The sequence below is a fragment of the Fundulus heteroclitus genome, chromosome 12 (assembly GCF_011125445.2).
Source record: "Fundulus heteroclitus isolate FHET01 chromosome 12, MU-UCD_Fhet_4.1, whole genome shotgun sequence".
Lineage (NCBI taxonomy): Eukaryota > Metazoa > Chordata > Actinopteri > Cyprinodontiformes > Fundulidae > Fundulus > Fundulus heteroclitus.
Genome location: NC_046372.1, coordinates 4,141,824 through 4,163,086, shown reverse-complemented (window position 1 = coordinate 4,163,086; position 21,263 = coordinate 4,141,824). Strand labels below are relative to the sequence as shown.

Below are 21,263 nucleotides of genomic sequence, written 5' to 3'. Positions count from 1 at the left end.
CACCTTCTCTGGCCACACCCAGGCCTGATGACTGCCACTCCTGTTCTCAATCAAGAAATCCAACCTGCCTAACAAAGTGAAGGATACCAAAGATCCTTTCTACTGAGGCCTCCCTCTTCTTCTCATAAACTTGTACGTGGTTTGCTTTTTGCACCTTTCAGCCATGTTCAAAATATAGCCAAGCTACAATGAGGGGCTAACACTGAAGCTAACTGCAAAGCTAACAGAATACATAAACTCTATAAGTGCGTGTGCACAGCTAGCAGGCGTAAACTAACAAGGAACGAGCACAGACACTGGTGTACGTGAGCGGGTCAGAATGATTGCCATGTGGGACAACCAATAGATAAGGCGATACCCCCCGAACTTGAACGCAGAATGACCAATAACAGCCCTTCGGTCAACATACACAAACAACCGCGGCGCGCCGCGCGCGGCTCCTGTTCAGACACGGAGAGAGAGAGACCGCCAGAGCGCAAAAACTTGAAGAGAGAAATATGTTTAGTAAAAAGCTGGTTAAATTTAGTGGAAACACAACAAACAGAGGAAAGAGTGAAAGCGACAGAGGAAACTTCTCTGATTGCCCCGACAGACCAGACTCACAGACTGACGTCACTGACTGAGGCGCTTCAGTCCTCCGGAGGACATCCAGGTAGATCAGAGCAGCAGTTCATGTTAATTTTCAAAGTAGATATTATCTATCATATGTTACTGGAGCCCACACAGAAAATGTAATTAAGACCTTGAAAGAACCCAGTACATATATCCTATTAAAAAGTGTTATTTAAGATAAGATAACATTAGCTAATCCTTTATTTATCCCACGACGGGGAAAATTATAGGATTAAAACAACAAGCAGGTGCACACAATACAGACAAAATTACATGAGGATTGAAAGATATAAGAGGTGGATTAGGAAAAAAACACTGAACATAACATTATTATTATTATTATTTAATTGTAATAATAAAATAAAAATCAAATGTTAAAAGTATCGGTATCGGATCGATATCGGCGATACTGCCCCTTGTATTTACTTGGTATCGGATCGATTAAAAATTCCCGGTATCGCCCACCTCTAGTGAAGAGCAGTGATTGGTTAGAGTTTTTATAGGCTTGTAGCTTTCACAGAGATCAAAATTTTTACCCTTTTTTCTGAATGCATAACGTACTGACCACTGTTGGAAAGGAAGGATGATTTTACCTAGTACAACAAAAACAAACTATAGCTTTGAAGGTGCATAGTGCAGGTTCCAGGATTTTTGCAGACGTCTGCCCCCTCTGGCAACAAGTTGTAATGACACCAGTGTTGTATTCGTGAGTGTCCGCTCAGGTCTTTCGTTTAGAGGCGAAAGGTCTTCTGAGGTAAGAGAGCTATAAATATTGAAGTTAGCCGGTGTTCTCTCGCTAGTGCATCAACTATGGCGGAGACTGAACAAAGTAGCCAGGTGAACGAGAGCGCGCAGCCAGAGGATCCTGAATCACTCTCTCATGAACAGACTAATGGAGCCTATAGAGGCAACTGTGGTAAATAGAGGATAACTCATTTTTACACATCGAGCATGTATGGGAAAATAAGAGCATGTATGGGAAAATAAAATAAATAATATTTAACTTCAAAACTTGTGCCATGCACCTTTAGTGTAACAAACATGCAAAAAAGAAGAAATCAGGCAGGGGCAAACGCTTTTTCATACCACTATATTTTGATGTCTAGACCACATTTGTTCATTTTTAGTTCAATATCTTACAAGTTTAAGCTGGTCCAACCGCAACCAGATTATTCTTCACTGAACAGAGTTTATTTAAAACACAGTTTGAGATAAAGGAAACTTTTATCTAATATTACAAAAAAAAACACACTTTGTTGAGACAAGTGTGAACACTGTTGAATCATTCTGTCTAGATCAATTCATGTGAGATTTATATATTTTTAGTTGTTTATGTTTGTAATAGGTGACTCAGTAAAAAAAAGTTGTTGGGACTTTTATTAGGAACCCGGGTGTGTGTGTTGGGTGGCAGAACAGGGGTCATGCCCAGGGTTCCTTTCATGCTAGAGCCATCACTGTATCCGTCCTTTGTTTACACGGACTATAGGAACGTTTAATTCAAAGTGGATTTTTCCCCCCCGTTCTCTGTGTGTGTTTCTGTGTGATCTAGAAGCAACCCTCAGGTGGAGTGTGTGTACCCTTGCTGTGCAGGAAGCGGTGCAGCACCGAGTTGCCCGAGGAGACTGTCAGATATCTGCGGAGGATGAAAATTAGTGAGAGCGCGTTGTTATGGAGGGACGACGTAGACCTCGTGAATCTTCATCAAGCTGGAAAGCTTTTGCTCACTCTGCTGAGGGATGGACTGCTAGAGAGGTGGGTAAATGCAAATCACATCCACACTCCTGGACTCAGGTGAGTATTATGTAACCTCAGCTAATTTGAATAATTCACCTAAAAGTTGTTGCCCTGAATACATTTATTTCTTTACGTGGTTTACGGTTGTCCTTTGGGACATAAAGATCCGTCTTAGAAGGATCCTTTGTCTCTTGAAGCATGTTTGTGTCTTCGAAGGCTTGTGAAAACCCGTTTAAGACAAGAAGCCGTGTGTGTTTCACGCCTCTGTGTGTTCATCTCATGACCTGAAGAAAAGTTGCATTTGCAGAAATGCCTCACAATCATGACTCCATCCTCTGCATCCATCCGTACCCCCTTTTTCACCTCTAGTTTTATCTCTTTCTCTCCGTCCTAGCTCCGAGTACCACGCCTTGGAGTCCAGCATCCTGCGAGTGGTCCATCAGGATGGGCAGCGGGACGCAGCGGATGATGGGGCGCTGTCCACGCTGACAACAGTCGCTAGAGAGATTCTTCAAGAGGCACCGGAGCAGAGCAGGGCATCGCTGGAGGAGCTTCTCAGAGGTGAGAGAGGCAGAGGCACACACCCCCCCTGGGGGGAGTAATGGGGCGATGAAGGAGGACACACGCAAATCCCCTGACATGACTCGCTTAACACCCACCAGGAGAGATGGAGGGAAAAGTGAGATAAGGGTTGGTGAGTATGAGTAAAAAAAAAAAGGATATAAAGCACACAGAGTCCAATAATGTAATGTTTTAAAAACTTATGCGGTTTTTCAAATTTGCTCCTTTTTTTTAAAAGTGTTTTATTCCTACCAAAAGAACAAAGTGGCTGCAAGAAATAATAGATAAACACAGGTCACCCTTTGAAATAATTGAATTCAGGTTTTCAGTGACTTCTATGTCCCCAGCTGTATAAATCCAGCAGCTAGGCATGCCAGACTGCTTCCACGGGTTCGAACGACAGCAGCTCAGCCACCAAGTGGTGGGCCACATAAAATTACAGACCAAAGTCAGTGGTGGAGAATCTTACACAGAGGTCCCCAGCTCTCAGCAAAGTAAATTGTTACAGACCTCCAAACCTCAGTGGCCCTCAGATTAGGTCAGGAACAGTGAGCAGAGAGCTTCGTGGAACGGGTTTCCATTGCCAGGCAGCTGCTTACCAACCTTACCTGTGCTTTCTGGACGGACAAATCTTGCGTTGCTGTCTGGGTGTAGTAGTTCCCAGGAGAACAGTAGTTGTCTGTTTACACTATGGCAAGTTTAAACCTTGGTGTACAGAGAATTTAATGTGTGCGGCTGTATTTCAGGAGTGTTTTAACATGCTACGACCTTTTGGACAAGTTCACGCTTTGTGGGGAGAGTTTAGGGATTGTTCCTTCAACCCTGACCCCGGGTACTGTAGCAGTATACAAAGCAAGGTCCATATACACCTGGATGAGTTGCTTTGGTGTGGAAGAACTTGGTTGTTCTGCACAGAGTTCTGACCTCAACCCGATAGAACACCTTTTGGATGAATCAGAGCAGACTGTGAACCAGGCCTTCACATCCGAAATCACGAGTCTGACCTCAGAAATAGGCTTCAGGATGAATGGGACAAAAAAATTTGACAACCACGTGGGAAGCCCTCCTAGGAGAGTTGATTCTGTTACAGCTGCAAAGGGTGAGCCGGCATCACGTTAAATCTCAAGCATTAATAATGGGATTTTATTCTAGTTCGCGTGTGCATAAGGACAGACATGCAAAAGCTATCAATACATGTTGAAACAGCGAACATAAATAAGGTTACGCTTTAGTTACTGTCCTCCGTTCAAAGCAGCGGCGCAAAGGTAGTGTTCTGCTGGTTTTCTACTCGTTCAGGCTGTCAGTCAGGGAAGGTATATGGAGAGGAAGCTCACAGTAAATTGAGTAAAGCACGTCGGTTCAAACAGAAAAGACTGACAAACAGAGGAGGGGAATAAAGTGCGCTAAGTGGTTCATGTCCCATACGACTTAGTGACAGAGCTTTGTACAGTTGATTTTTAAGGTTAATTGATTTTTTAAATGAGCCAAGTAGTTTTACTCTGTTCCTGAACAACAAAATCGAAATGCGTAGATAAACGTTACACAGAGGTAAAGGTATTAGCTCTGCAAGGTTGTTTTTAATAACTGATAAAGTTCCAAGTTTAACTCGGATGTACTGAAGCCCCCACTATGTTATTACGCAGATTATTGGATTAAAGACAAAGTATTTTTCAGAGATACTTGTTCTGCAGAAGGAGGTCGGGTTCGCCATTTTTCTGAATTACGTTAGACTTCCTTAACAAACAAGAACAGTGCTCTGCTTATTGTTTGGAGCCTTGTTTTTGCACGTTTGTTTTGTTTGTCTCCAGATGCCTTGCAGCTCCTTAGAGAAGCTTTGTGGATCAAACGTGGCTGTGGTCCTGAAGAGCTGGAGGACCTTTTGAGATCCTTGGAACAGTGGGGTGATGTTAATCAGCCTGAAAAAGTGAAGCAACAAGGTGCAGTTCCTTAATATGTGCAATTTTAAATTGTATCTGCGCAATACACAAAAGTAAAGACTTTAACAGAAAATGTAGGATAGCTTGCTATTGGCTCACTTTTTTTAATGCATGGGTGCTTAACAGACTGTTTAAATTAAGCCCTAACAATTTTTATGCACTGTCAAAAATAAGTACTTCTTTTGAATTTGTTGCCAACGGCAAGCTTCTATTTTTCACACCACTGATGTGTTTGTAATATAACACTTCTTTATTCTTTCATGAAGACAAACCAAACCATATTCTGCTCTATCTGGCTCTGTAGTGAGGAAACTGCAGGCCAACTTATCTGCAGCATAAAACCGCTGTGTTTAAAAGCTCAGAAAATGGTTCTAAGTTAAAATAAATCTAAAAGAGAAACTGAACTTTGGAGCAGCCAATCAAGAGTGCCAACACGCTTTGCTTTTACCATTTTGCATTCTTGCATTCAGCCCTAAAACACTTGAAACTACCCTGTTGTGACACAGCAGAGTTAGAACATCTTCAGAAATAATGGAGCTGAGTGAACAAGATGAGTAGAAGACGTCTGGTGGAGTGCGATCTTCAGCAAACTACTTTTAAAAGTTCAAATGTCTGCAAAAATGTTTTTTAAAAAGTGGAGTTTTCTTGTAAAGTAGAGTTTTGGATTACTTATGGGCTATATGTGCAGGCAGGCGTCAGCATGACTTCAGTTTGGAGAATCAGGGTCTACAGCATTGCACCCGTTTGTAGTAACAACCGTAGTACACTCTAAATTAGGCACTAACTATTGTTATATATTTCACATGATCTCTTTATAAAATGTCTTACTAATCCCTTCAATAAGCTCCTCTTCTGCCCATTCTTCACCTCTATATCAAGCTGTGTTAATATGGACAGTAAAACCAGACTGGTTTTAAAGCTCTCAGTCTGGCATCCCTGCATGCACCAACAAAGTGGTCCTAAAAAACGTTCTCTAAATCTTTGGCTTTGATCTACAATTGCATCATCTGTCCGGTTAGCTTTTGGTGCTGGTTAGAATATTCACTCTCCTGTTTTTCTCTGTCTGTCGTAAAACTGTTTTGTATAGTTTTTTTTTGTACGTTTTCATATAACTGTTAGTCTGTTTGTGTGTGCTGACCGGATGTAGAGTTAATGCAACTGCTGCAGATGGAGCTGAAGGAGTTCAAAGATGGAGAGATGACTCTTGCACTTACGTCCCTGACCACAGACAAGGAGGTTTGTTTCCTATTCTTAGTCAAAACGACTGATTAAAAATGGATAAAAAAAACAAATGTGAAGAACAACATACTAATTATAATTCTGCTCCTCAATTGCAATTAAAAAGGGGGAGGTCTTATGACTAAAAGTTCAAGATATTATCCAGAGGTCTCCTTTAAAGTCTGGGAATGTGTAGATTTTTATTTGATCATTTAAGATAGATAAGTAGACAAAAAGCAAAAATTGAGTATAAAAAAAAAATTTATTTGTAGAATTTACTACTTATTTCATCATCTAAGAGACAAAATTTAAAACCTTATATAAAACAAGGGGGACTTTACTTTGATTTCTGTTTAGAATGAAATGTCTTTTATCTTGATTTGCAACATTCAAAGTCAGCTTCAGCACTGTCATTTGTGGAAGATAATAACATTATCAGGTACAACTATGTACATGCTTTCTGCTCCAAGATCAAATATATTTAAAAGTGTTAGAAAATGTTAGAAATTTGAACCTGAAAAAGTCTGTAAGAGTTAAATAGAAATTGGTATGAATTCCGTGTCCTAGAGGATTGTGGATGTAACATTAATCAAACGTTTATAGGTGTCTCAGAAAGCTAAGGAAAGGGGTTTTACAGCTAAACTTTGAGCTTGCTGCATATATTCATAAGAGATGGGAAGTCAAAATGAGATGGAGCCAGTTTTCATCATAAGCTTTGATTTGTCAGCTATCAGCAGCAAACCCACCAGGAACAGAACTAGAAACAGAACCTCACTTTGAGTCTCTCTGAACAAGCCTGTGTTCTGGTCAGGTGATTTCCCAACGTTCTCCTTTCTCTGCTGGACCGACAGTCTGCTGTTTTGCTCCAGCCGTGGTTCTGTATGCCACAGATCACGTGGAACAGGGAAAGTGGTACTGGTACCCTTAGCACGAGGCTTTTAGATGTCTGGAAATTCTTTGCTCTGGTTCATTAACAGATTTAGGATGTATATAAGCAAAAAGGCACTTATAGAAAGTTAATAAATAATCTACAAGTCTAGGAAGAACTTCATAAAAACTTAAAGGAGCAATAAGCAAGAGATAGATAGAAAGAACTAAAAAAAATTTTTTTTTTGAAGAACTAAACATATCTTTTTAGATCAGGGGTCACCAACATGGTGGCCGTGGGCACCAGGTAGCCCCCGTGGACCTTATGAGGTGCCCTCAAGCCTGTTCAAAAAATAGCACAACCCATCAGTGAGCTGCATTTAAAATGCTATTTTATTCAGCTGCTCTTCTTTTTTAATTATACTTGTATTTATTTCGATTTAAATGCATTAAAAACAGAGAACATGGCCAGCGGATCAAAAAGCTCTCTTGCTAAAAGCATAATGAAGTCATGAGTTACTTCTTCACCATACATGGTCCTCTCAAAGGTGGTGCTGTTCTGCTGTGATTTTAAAAAAGTACGAGCACAACTGAATCTGACACGGCAGTCGGCTCTCGGTCCTCAGGGGGAGGAGTTGGCAGGAGGGTTTTATCAACCAATCAGAGGTGACGTTGGGGTAAAGTGAGAGCTCTCTTATGTTAGACAATAATAATTTATGGATTCCTATTATTTTGTTTATATACTGCTTTTTTAGTTTAGAAAGAGAGACCAGCAATGTCAACAATCCATCACGGCAGTCAAAACACTCTTTCTTGACTGGGGCTTCATTCACATGTTTCACACTCAAGGTTTACCAATATTTACTTTCTTAATTTCAAATTCAGCAAAATAAGATAAATTACACAGGAGTTTTGAGATACATTGGCAGGCATTCAGATAAAACTTTTGAAGTGACCTGAGGATGACGGGTCAAACCTGAGATGTTCCCGAGTACTTCAGCTAGATATTTTTATTAAATAATTAGATTAATTTGTTATGCACGAGATAAAAATCCTTAACACCCAACAGTACACAATTTGTATCTGTATCAGTTATTACTAGAGTTATTAAACTCGGTTTTCCTACCATACACTTTATTTCTAGACGCTTCTAATGATCTGCTGCCTTCTGAATGATAAATGGTCACAGACGAAAAGCAAAACATGGATAACGAATGAGAATTTATGTTTCATTCATTTATCAAAAAGTTACTTTTGGTGATTTTTAATGTTCGGTTGCATTACACCTGCTTTGTGTTACTTTTCGGAGGTGTTTTTTTTTTTTTTTTTGTGTGTGGCGGAGGAGCCCCTCTGAAGTTTTATTCTTCTGCATGTTGATGAGATGTAGATGGAGGCCTGAAAGCTTCACACACAGCGATGTATCACCATCCTCCCTGCTGATATTCAGAAATCCAACAAGCACACCGAAGCGGGCTCTTATTTTCCACACACATTTGTGTAGCGTTAGTGTTGACTTGTCGTCGCCGTCGCTGGCTTTCCTTGCTTCTTCGCGGTTGCACAGTTACACAGACACACACACACACACACACACTCAAAACAAAGTAGGGTTTAAGCTTCTAAGTCTACCCTGTGCTTCTCTCTCTGCTACAACCTCTAATGTGTTCACTCCCCCCAACCCAAACCAAAAAAAAAAAAAAAAAAAAAAAATCATTCATTATTTCTTTTATATTTTCCTTCTCAAAGCCCATTTTTCTCAGCGGCTGCCTAGCGTGCGGTATTAGGCTATGTGTAAAATAAATGATGTCTGTAGCCGTAGGGGTATGGCTCTTCCTCCCCCAGAAAACTACCTAACGTCCAAGGAACATTAAACACCCAGATCCTCGTTTAGCGAATAAATAACCATTCATTTGAATGGCTTTGCTCGTGTGTGCGCACCGGACTTTCTGTGCATATTTTACCAGCGCTGTGCCTACACGCTGCGTGTCAGGAGGGAGAGATAGAGACTGAGAAGAACTAAAAGAGAGGGGGAGAGAGAGAGAGAGAGAGAGAGAGAGAGGGCCCATTAAAGACTTAATATAGAATAAATGGCCAGGGGCCTGCGTGTCGCCAGCGGACCCCAACTCCACAGCGTCATGGTGGGTTACTAATGACCTGAGATCGGGCTCCAAAATGAACTCCTCATATGCATGTCATTTGCAATGTGTATATATTTATATATTATTTTTTAATTGTGTTTGAAAAGAGAGTAAAACGGTATGAGAGTCATTTATTGAGGGGGCTTAGGGAAGTTCTGCCTTAAATGATTCTTTCCAGAAAACTAAATAAATTAGATTCAATTAGTCTTTAATGGTTTATGTGCTGTGTGTTTGTCGGGGAGACTTCTGCGCGCATGTGTGTGTTGGACGGCACTTACAGAGGACCGGGTTAGGGCTTTCGATGGCAGTGATTGCCTAGTTAGCAAAGGGAAAGATTGTGGTGTGGGATAACGATATGGACACATCGTATACACTGACTAATGTATTTTTGTTTACTGTACAAACATACATTAGTCAGCCTGGGTGCTGTTCGGTAATGGGAGAGTGCAAATGAAGAGAGCTTGAGAATCGCTGTTAGGAATTATTTGTATGAGTCGCGGGTGTCCGGTCAGAGTAACAACTACCCGGTTGGCTTTTAAGAGCGGTGTGATCCTGGTTGACCCGAACCATGAGCTCCACTTCCCTGGCAGTCAGTCAAATTTGTTCTCTGGGAGGGTTGGACTCTTCCAGGCGTGCCGCTTGTCTAGCTCCCCGTTTGTGGCGCTCACTGAAAGGATCTTAAGGCGGGCAGAAAGGGGCGTCTGGTTGGGGAACCTCAGAGTTAGGACGGGAAAGGAGATGAACGAACAGGTTGGGGGACTCATCTGCAGTAATCCAGCCCTGTCGTGGTGAAAAAAATAACTGAGCTACAAAGTCACTGATTTAATTTACTGTCTACGGTTTGACCTTCACCTTTGGGTCAAGAGATCTGGATTTTGACGAAGAATGAGATCCAGGATGAAACGGGGTTTCTTCATTGGGTAACTGGATGTATTCTCTGAAATGATTAGCGCTGCTATCTGGCTTATCAGACCATATTCTTCCCTTTTGCCCCTGGAACCTCTTTATTTCTTCCAGGAGGAGCTAGAGAGCTTTGCTGAGGAGAGCAATGTCAGGGTTTTCTCTCCTAGACCTAATCTAGAATAAGCAGAAGACAATAGAGTGATGGACAAATATTGAAATATTTATCTATGGCCATAAAGCAACACAAGGTATAGAACTTATAATTTATTTACCCACATAATTTTTTGTGTTCTGGATAGACTTTGTATCATGTTTCAGTGAGAAATTTACTTACACCTAATTTGGGGATGATTGTCATATTAATTGGGGTGCCTCTACAAATAAGACTTGAATGATTTGGCAACAACCTCATTGAAAGTCAAAAAGTTTAATTTAACGTGGATTCCCTTTGATCCACACATGGTCAAAATTGTACACGGATGCATTCACTGCCACTAATATTGGATTGGTTATCCCTTATCAAGCTCCACATCAATTATCCCACATCAACCTTTTAGCCATCCTCAAGCCTGGCTTCATTCTGGCTGGATGGTTAACTAGTTTTCTCTGAACATTTTGGATAATTAATTTTGACTGAGACTCGTTTCGTTAGAATATCTAGCTCTCTCCAAGTTTCAAACATCTGACCTAAACTATCATATTCAGATAATAAAAGGTTATGTTTAGGAACAACACACAAGGCTTAGATGGTAGATGTTTTGATACCTGTAACACTGGGCAACTGCACGATATAGACTAAATATTTAATAATGGAGACTGCATTAAATCAAGATTAATAAAACCTGAACCCATTTGGGTGACATTGGTCCTAAGCTCGCATCCAAAAATGTTCTTGTATTGGATAAAGTAAACAAATAATATGGTGCAATAGCCTTCTCTAAGCCCCAACATCTAAGTTTATTTTTCTGCACTGAACTGGAGGAATATCTCTTTCATGCACTTTATTTAAATTATAGACACCCTCAGTTTCTGTGAGGTAGATTGGTCAAAAACAGAATTATGGAGTTGTGTTTGTTTGTTTTTTAAAATTGAGAAGAGGGTGCATGTTAATATTAAAATAAAAGTGATCTGATAACGGCGCCTTGAGGAACGTCATCTCATTTTTGTTTTCCGTAAGCTCAGATTTCTAAATGCCAAATTAAACATTTCAAGTTACAGCAGTGATTGTTGTAACATGCATAGATCCTTTAAATGGGGATCACGTACTGCAGCTTTTACGATGACTCGGGTGTTTTTTTTAATTATAATTACTAAGCTAGATTGATGGGATTGCTGGGAATTTTGGTATAGATTTAGATTGCTAATGTCACTGGGTGCTTCAGCTGCATCACTTACATTTACTGCAGCAATTTTTTTGCTTCTTCTCCAAGTGCAGATGAAAGTTGGACACACTTTTGGCAGCGTCCGTAAGCCTTGGCACTAGCACCTGCTCCATAATGGTTCTATGCGTTTAATCTATTAAATTGATTAAATGAAACATCATGTTCTTACTCTTAATAAACATTAATATCTAGAAAATACTCATGCTGCTGCCTTTGGTGCTTTTATTTCCTGTTATTATTGGACAATATAACGGCCTCTTAGTAAAATCCTTGCCACCACAAAAATACACAGTATGCATTTGTCCAAGATCCAGATAGCTTCATCACAACCAAACACTGATTTAAAATTTATTATCCAAATTTAGCTCCTGTAATTATGGTGGCAGTGATCCATCTACCAATGTAGCAGTCTGAGCAGTCGTCGCTGCGTTGGACCGCATACACAATGCTGCTCAGCTCTGGTTTGTCTGTCTTTAGGGTTTGAACCAGTTTTCGTCTGAGAATGTTATTGGATCTGAAATTTACTAGTTTGTTGTGTTTGGAGAAAATTCTCCTGAGTTTCTCAGAAACTCCTGACACATACGGAATGACAAGGTTTTACGTCTCTGTTCTCTCCTCTGTTCTCTCCTCTGTTCTCTCCTCTGTGTTGTTTTTTCTGCCAGCTTTGTTGGCTGATTCGACAAAGGCCCATTTCAGGTTACCCCAACCTTTCAGTGATTCCCTGACACGCTTGTGTTCGTTTTTGTTTCTCCTCTGTGGCAGAGGGAATGTTGTCAGCCCGATAAGTCAAAGTTCTGAAAGAGTTGGTGCTCCAGTGGGTGATGTGAATAAAAATACTGATATTGGTCTGTGTGTGTGAGAGGGTTTCCGGTAAACCTCAGTTTTGAGACTCTCTTCTTCCTCAATGTGTGCCGCACAGTCCACAAAAGGCAACATATTGTTCTTGGCATCCTCTTTGGTAAACCTTATGTTGCTGTCCACTGAGTTGATGTGATTGGTAAATGCCTCAACCTCTTTGGTTTGGAACTAAACAGCAGCTACATAAACACATGGCACAGCACAGGAGGGCCAGCAGCTCAGGGCAAGATTCAGTAGTCCACATGCACCTCAAGAACAAAGGGCACCCTTTCGATGACAATATGCCCGTTTACACTACACTTTTTTAACCGAGCCGAGACCAGTCCGAGCTCGGTAACCGAGATAACTCTTGTGTGTAAACGGTCAGCAGACTGAACTGGACCGCGCTAACTGCAGACCAGTTCCTGAGCAGGTCTTGGCCTGGTTTTTTTTCCTGGCCCGGTTTTCTGATAAAGAACCAGAAGCAGACCGCGTCATCCCCTTACAGTCAGCTGACTGTCCGCGTTTTTTCCGGCGTGTCTGGCTGCACGTCCCGATTCACACTCCATTCAGACAAATTTCAGACATTCATAATAATACTAGCTTCCTTACCGTGCCACACAATTTCCAGTGATGATTCTGCTTAGCAGTGTGCTGAACCTCAGTGTCTGTTGTTGTTTCCTGCGTCTGTAAATCCTTATTAGACGTTCGTTTGTCTCATCCACGTCCAAAAAAGCCGACTCTGTCTAACCATAACATCCTGAATGTTACGGGCGCCGCCATTTTGATTTGCTCGGTCCCGCCTTCAATCCCAGGGAGCAGCAGTACCGCATATCGTCACTAGGAGGCGAGGAGCAACCAAGGAACCGAGATAGTGTGGTGTGTAAACGATCGTCTTGGCTTGGTTAAATGATCCGAGCTCGGACTGGTCTTGGCTCGGCTCGGTTAAAAAAGTGTAGTGTAAACGGGCCTAATGATATCCAGATTTTGGACAGAGAGAACAGATGGTTTGAAAGAGAGGTGAAAGAAGCCATCTTGGTCAAAAGAGAAAAGCCATCACTAAACATGCTCCAAAGAGATTACATCAGCAGTCTCGTCATTGTTCAGGTGACCAAGTGGTCCACTTACATCAAGCAATAGCTTTTAACGACCCAGGACAGCGGTGGCTGGGTCATTGGTTTGAATCTGACTGAGAATGCGCCTCCGAGGATGTCCTTAAAAACAGCAGTGGCCCAACTACAGGTTGCTCAAGTGCGAGCCTCCAGAATTGACAAAGACTCCTGGATAGGTGTTGCAACGTTTTCAGAAAGAACTGAACGGAAGTCCAGTTGCCTCAGATTTAAGCCTGTTTGCTGTTGTGATGACCCGAAAAACTGGGAATTGGCACTTTACATGAGTTAATGAAGGTTGAATCAGTAGAAGGTGTACAAGAAAGGAAAGTTAGTGACACAACCGAAGTTGGTCCCAACCCTGCTTGACATGTTTTCCCGCTTGTGTTAAAAGGTTTTTTTATGCTCAGATAGGCAGAGATCGAATTAATGAATGCAGATTGCAACAAAAACACAATCTTCCCACAGACTCGTGTCAGAGGGTGTGTGTCGAAGCTTTTCACAGCCCAAAAATTAGCGCTGGCAGATGAGGCTGCAGTTGGATGAAGAGTCGTCATGCTGTGGGGTTGATGAACTGTGGGAAGGACAGGAGCCCTCAGACATACGCACACAGATTCTCGAACATGAGAATAATGTGTTTTTCCTTACATTAACACGGACATCCAAGAATTACAAGATGTTCCCACAGTTCTTTGTTTTCTCCTTCTTTAAAACCATTTCCACACCTCTGCTGCTGTACTAGTACTAAGAAAAAAAAATGTGTTTTAGTTCATTTCACACACTTTACCGGTATACTAATCCACTGTTAAACGATACGGTGATGATTTTAATTGCTTTCGTTTTTACTGTGTGGTAAACAGTATCCATCATCTTTGGTGCTGTTTGAATCTCACCACTGTGTTTATTTGTTTATATCTCAGTATCTCAATCCACTGGATTTCTGCCAGCTAGTTAACAAGGCTGCAGGTTAAGCTTCAGCGTCTTCATCTTATTTAGTGTCTTTTTTTTTTATGATCCATGAACATTTTCACATTTTGTTGTGTTACAACAACAAGTTTTAAAATGGGAAATATTTTGCATGTAGGTTGTGAAGTTCAGTTCTGGTCTCGTCTGATCAAAGCGCGTTTCCTCATGTTTGCTTCGTCCTCTTACACAGCTTGTCGTAAACTATTAATGTGACTTCTTATGGCTTTACTACAACTGTGACTTCTTCATGCGACGCCTACATACGGGCCTGATTTGAGGAGTACATCCCTTCTTTGCTTGCCCTGCTTGTTGGTTTTCTGTTCCCTGTATTTGTATTTTTATTGTCTGTAAAGTTACCTTGAGTGTCTAGAAAGGCTATGTTAAATAAAATGTATTATTAATATTATTATTATTATTATTATTTCCACTTTATAATTACTTTGTGTTGGTCCACCATATATAATACCAATAAATTAAATTGATAGTGATTGTTTATGGTTGTAGTCTAACAATGTGTGGGAAAGTTCACAGAGTTTGAACACATTTCCGAGGCGCTGCTTCAGATCGCTTCTGCTCTCAGTTTAGCTGTATGTTTCTGTAAAGCATCATGTTTTTATTTCAGAGGGATCTGGCTTCAAACTGTGCTCGCTCTTTTAATATTATTTTTTTTTTTACCAAATTTTAAATGCTACACTATAAAGAAAAAGCATATTTTCCAATTATTTTTCATCTTCTTATTGTTTTAGTAACTGCAAGAACAAAAGAAACAGGAAAAACAAACCTTAATAAAAGGTTAAATAATCCCATGGAAGCCACTTCAGAGAGTGGAAAGATCTTCACCAGTTTGTGAAACCTGGTATTTTTCTTTGTCAAACTCTTATTTATTTATTTAATTTTTTTCATGGAGCTTCAACCTAACATAAGTATCCATTGCTGTTTTCCATCCTAGCCAAAAGCAGTAAAGGAGAACTTTTTTAAACCCAACTCTCTGCAGTTGCAAGGAGCCCGAAAGGATTTCTGGTTGTGATGATTGAGGTTAACAGGCATGATAAATAAATTAAATTGCAAAAAGTGTTGGATCAGTGATTAATGCAATCTTTTCAGTCCAGCTATTGATTAGAACCTGTTTATAATCGCCAACTCGCTAAAGGAAAGTATTTTTTCTTTAACTGAGCTCTGAAGAGAAGCCGCTCATCCTCTCATCGCTCACTTCTCCTGTCCTTTCTTTTTCCCCGAAGACAAAATAATCACCCAATGTGCAGATAAGTTACTCTGAGCTCTTTAACTGGGATTTCTTCCTTACTGGTTATCCCCAAACAACATTTTAAATCATAAATGGAATCAGTGAGAACCGTTAACAAAATTTTGGGTGCTATTTGTGTCTGTTTTTCACTAATTAAACAACTTTGTTTTATTTTTGTACTCTTTAAGTATATGTCCATCCCCCTATCAGCTTAGTTTTGGGTTTTTATTTTGGCAACGTTGATTGTCTCTAATGTGTTGTTTGTTCATAGTCCTCCGGCTCTTCTGTTTGTTTATGCAGGGCCAGTTTTGCCCTACACCACTTGCACAAATAATTATGCTCGCTAATGAAGGGGCCCGCAGCCACGGCACTCGGTAAATGCCTTTCTGATGAGAAGCACTGGGAGACAGCAGGTGCAGGGTGGGCCTCCTAGGGACTAAGATTGAAGACCAGGAAGCCAGGGTGCCCCGCCCGCATTTCCATTTCTCTGGATTTCTACCAGCCACTCCTTTAACTTCTTGTTGTTTCTTGTGCAGCAGAGATAAAATTCAGTAGATTATGACATAGTCTGTGTCATAGACACTGCCTATAGGCATTTCAGTTGGAGAATGTTTAAAAAATCGCAACTGAATATGATATGTTTATAAGCCCAACCTGTTTATACTACTTCCCGAACTCGTTTCAACTGTTTCTGTTGCTAGTGGGCCATTAGACACACTATTCTACTCCAAGATTTACATTTCCTGGATATAATAAGACATTATAAAGAGACACAATATTTATCTAAACAAGTTTGGAGAACTGCTGCATTCCCAAGTCATCTCAATGCATCCTCCATACCATATGCACTGTTGTTTCTCCCTCATCATCTCATCTAAAAGATGAAAACAAGATCCTTTGACTCCTTTTTTTTTTCCTCCCATTCTCATTCTCCCCCTGTGGCTTCCATGAGTTTTGAGGGCAAACAAATAACAAAGCAAAACATTTATAGAGTCAGTGCTTAGATCTTGGCCCCCAGATCTCTGCACTTAAAGCTGAGCGAATGAAGCATGTGGAGAGGGCCCATATGAGATCGACGAAGAGACATTTGGGTTTCTGCCTGCAAACTTTAATGCCACCCTCCCCTCCTCTGTCTCCCTTTCCCCCGAAAAAACTTCATAAGCAGTAATATTCTTGTGTGAGCTTGAGTGTGAACAGGAGGTGATGACTGTTAGTATGGGAGTGTGTTTGTTGCAAATGGTATATGGCGCACATGTGTGTGCACATTTGCATGTGTGCGTGTGTTTGAGCAGGGTGGTGTCAGCTCGCTCCTTGCCACCCCATTTACTGTAGCTGTACCGCTGTGATCACAGACAGATGTATAAATCAAACCTCGCTTGATGGATTCATCAGGGTGGCGAAACGATCGCCTGAGAAGAACTCGCAACTCTCTTAGCATTCTGTGTTCTGACGGAAAGGGTATGCAAAGAGCCTAAATGGATGAACGCTTGATTAATTCTTTGCCAGAGATGTTGGCGACAGCAGGAAATGTGTTTTTGCTTTGACTGTGTTTGCACGGGAATTTACGCACGCAGGGCGTGAGTTATGAGGCCTGAGTTTTGTACCTAAGGCTATTGTGCATAATGACGGCAGGTTGGGAGAGCTGCACGCAGCCGCTAAAGACTTGCCACCTGTGGAGTGGAGGCAGCCAATGAGAGAGGGAGGAAGTGTGTGTGTGTGGGAGTGTGTGCGTGCATGGCGGCGTGTGCATTGAGGCCCGTGTGGGAGAAAAGATGAAGCCTCAAACTGTGTGATGGGAGGATGTGAAGAGGCAAAATGTGACAAAGAGACAGGTAGGCAGGTAGAATCTCCTTTCCTCAGAAGTTCTGAGTAAACGGATAATGTTGATATAGTAAAACGGCAAAGGTTTCCTGTGAGGACATAAAGCATCTGGCCACTCTGTCAGAGACACCTTGCCAGCACTGGGCTGGACCCTGTTTTGCCTTCAGAGCCGCCTTAAATATTTATGGCATAGATTCAACGAGATGTTAGAAATGCACCGGAGAGATTTTGGCTCATATTTGCGTGATTGCATCACGCGGTTGTTGCAGATATGTTGGCTGCACATCTATGATGCAACTCTCCCAAAGGTGCTCTGTCAGATGCAGAGCTGGTCACTATGGAGATCACTGGAGTACAGTCTGTGCCCTCAGAGGATGGGTTCACTGTGGTCATGTTATGAACTGAACACAACTCACTGCAGAAGTTAGGAAATTGCTTCATCAAAACCTCATCTGATCTCCTGATTTTGGTGCTCCAAAAAAGCCCAACTTATGCAAACAAACTTAAATAAAAAAAAAAATGCATAATAAGAAACAAGCAGGGAACGGAACGGGAGCAAACATCTGGCAACTACAAAAGTTGATACTACGCTCACGTTTGCATTTGCTGGATGTCTTTTGATGATTAAGACACCAACTGTTATGTAATTATTTACCCTAAATGTCAGTTTTTAGTGTCTGGTTTTGACTACTACTTTTTTTAATTTTGCAGTGATTTTTTTTTTTGAAGAAAATTTTGGGGAAAAAATACGGAGTAACTCATTAAAGTTCTTGATTTGCTGTAGTGTGAACAATTAAACTGCTTGATATTACTGTTTTTAAATAGACTATTTTTTACCCATATTCACTAGTCTGCCTTCACGTTTCATCTTGAGTGACATCCCATTCTTAATCCATAGATTGATGCTGATGATGCTGGCCCATCCTTTGCAGCTATAATAGCTTCTACTCTTTTGAAAAGGCTTTCCACGTGTGTTTGGAGTAGGTGTACGGGACTTTAGCACCATTCTTCCTGAAGTATATTGGTGAGGTCAGACTCTGATGTTGGATGAGAAGCCCCGGCTCATAGTCTCCTCTCAATCAACAAACTCACTTATCCATCCCCTCCTCGACCTTGCTTTGTGCACTGGTACGGAGTCATGTTGGGACAGGAAGGAGCCAAACCTAAACTGCTCCCACAGAGCCAGAAACATGATATTATCCAAAATGTCTTGATATGCTGTAGCATTAAGACTTCCTTTTAAAAAAAAAAAGACTCATGCCAAAATCCTCTCCGCACCAAACTTTACAATTGACACAATGTTTTCAGCAAAGTACTGTTTCCCCTGGGAACTGCCAAACCCAGACTCATCTATCTGGTTGCCAGCATAGAGAGGCATGATTTATCACACCAGAGAACAGATCTCCTCTCTTCCAGCCCGGTAGCAGCGTGCTTTACATCACTGCATCCGACGCTTTGCATTGCACTCGGTAAAGTACAAGGAGAGAAATCTTTATTTGTCATTGCAGTTGTACATTTCAATAACATTTGTGTCGTGCATTTAACCCATCCCCTTATGGAGCAGTGGGCATCTTTGCCCAGAGAGCGATCTGTGGCTAAGGGTCTTGCTCAGGGCAATCAAACTGTGCGCTTGCAGCCTTCACAGAGCACAAGCACACTGCTCTAACCACTAGGGCACCACTCCATGATCACTCATGAAAAGCCACTCTGTGGACCTCTCTACACACTGCATGTTGGTGACCTCTGTGCACTATGGGCTTTAGCTCACCTCTTTGTGATTTTACGTAGCCAACTACTTTGTTGCTTTCATCCCAAACTGATACCTTTTAAGATCTGATTGTGAAATATTTACCAGTGAGGAATGTTCATGGCTGGAGTTAGTATTATTCTATACAGGTACCACTACTGATTTTGGCTCATTCATAAATGTTTGTGGAAGCAGTCTGCATGCATGGGGGCTGGATTTTAGACATCTGTGGCTATTGAAGTGATTGGAATGCCAGAACTTAATGATTTGAAGGTGTAAACAAATACTATTGGCAGCATGATGTACAGCACGGGCAGCTGGCTCACAAAAACACCTGCCAGCTCATGCATTGAGAGCAAACTTTGGGGTTCAGCAGAAGAAGAAAAAAAAACTGTGTTATCTCAGCAAAACTTGGCATAAAAGAGACGCTGGTTTTTTGTGCATGCATCTTAATATTCCTAGAGACGGTTAGCAAGTGGATTTTAAATCTAACATGTTGATAATTTATAAGAAAAGGCAATCTGTGTGTCTGGGGGTGGCAGAGGGAGAAGGAGGAGGGGTAGCAATATGAGTAGTAATTTACTCAGTTAAGAACCAAATGGCAGACAGACTGTCGCCCTGCGTGTTATCGCAAAGCTTCGCACTCTGCTCGTTTTCCTGACTCCGTTCCCCTGCTCCTGTGTGTAGTTCTGTGTGCAGACGCACGCAGTCGGTGCCGTATAGCCGTGCGAGGCAGGCATCATCTGAACATTTCTGAACAGAACGGCTGTAAACGGTGGCGCCTTTATGGCTGTAACGGAGGTTTTATGCGCGCATGTTTGCTCATAAACTCGGGTTACAGTAGATAACTGCAGGTGGATTAATCTGTGCGGCTGCGAGTGCCGGGAGTCGTGTGTGTCCTTTACTTGTGCGTTTGTATACCCATGTGAGTGAATATGTGTGTTTTATTGAATCTCGGGAGGCTTCATTGCACTCATCAGGATATCAGCCTTGAGGAATGGCGTTGTCAGTGAAGTGACAGTTGTGTGCGCGTGTGTGTGTGTGCCTGTGTGTGTGTGTGTGTGCGATTGATGTTCCTAAATCTGACAGTAGCCATATTGTGGTGAGAGAAGGGAGGGATGGAGGCTGGAGCAGAGGGAGGAGGACTGCAGCCCCCTCATCCTTGCAGGTTAATATTGACACAGCCTGGGCAGACACAGCGCCCGAAGCGCTCATCAATCACCTTCAGTGGCTCATACAAACACACTCACTGTCACCTAATGAGCAGGACCACACACATTCTGAAGGAACATGACACAAACACATGTTCTAAGATCCCCGGACTGTTCGGATGCGTCAGATAACAACACGCAAACGTCTAAAAACCAGCATTACCCAACTATAAATATCTCCCTTTATGTAAAAGTTCAAATTAAATAAACACGACAACAATTTCCAAAACTTCCCTAAGCAAACAGTTGTACAGCAAATGTAGATAAATCAAGCAAATATGTTTTCAAAAGTATCACTTTGTACACTTTATGCATATCCCTGCGTGGCAAATTATGATTGCAGTAACACTGTTGTTAATCATTTCAGAGGGAGCGAGAAGAAAAAAAAACGAGTTCCCTTGACAAACAAAACAATTAATTAATGCAACTTTCTATCCATCAATCAAAGAGGATGTCACCGAATTACCATAATCTGTGCATGGTGGCTGTTTAAGAGCAAACAGTTAATTTCCAGACAATAAATCACAAAGTGTCTTTCTACCCCTCTGTGCACTTTGACAGCTCCGTCTCTCATTACTACAGATGAAGACACACTTGAAACTACTTTTACTAAATAAAATTAAATCGTATGTGCAATAAAAGTTGCAAAGTCTAGCAAACTTAGGAGCAGATGTAAGCAAAATGTTTGGAAATGAAAAAAAAATGACGTGTAAGATTTTAATGAGTAGAAAGTAAATGTGTCATTTTGTCCTCCTCTAATTTACAGGACTGGCACGATTACGTGGATGACCTGAAATGCTTCTGTCACCAGAATGACTATGATGGTCTTGTGGCGGTCTTGTCCATCAGTGATGCAGTTCAACATCCCCGCCAGCAGGTGGCTGTCTACTCAAGCAACACAGACATCCTAAACCAGGTAAATCCCCAACTCTGTGCAAAACACTTTTGTTTTAGGATCTCTTCAAGTATATTAGAAATGT

The 21,263-nt window shown here is 41.4% G+C and overlaps 1 protein-coding gene across 3 annotated transcripts in view; it reads left to right on the top strand.

Moving 5' to 3' along the window:
• Positions 1-21,263, top strand: part of LOC105915992 (prune homolog 2 with BCH domain) — a 59,081-nt gene that overhangs the window by 12,109 nt on the left and 25,709 nt on the right. Inside the window, exons 3-7 of one of the 3 annotated variants that reach the window (XM_021309402.2) lie at positions 2,165-2,364; positions 2,741-2,907; positions 4,716-4,844; positions 5,992-6,080; positions 21,050-21,199. In XM_021309402.2, the coding sequence (XP_021165077.2) occupies positions 2,165-2,364; positions 2,741-2,907; positions 4,716-4,844; positions 5,992-6,080; positions 21,050-21,199 (735 nt within the window). Of the gene's footprint in view, positions 1-2,161; positions 2,365-2,740; positions 2,908-4,715; positions 4,845-5,991; positions 6,081-21,049; positions 21,200-21,263 lie in introns of all 3 variants that reach the window. The other 2 variants (XM_012850285.3, XM_036143771.1) reach the window with 2 other exon arrangements.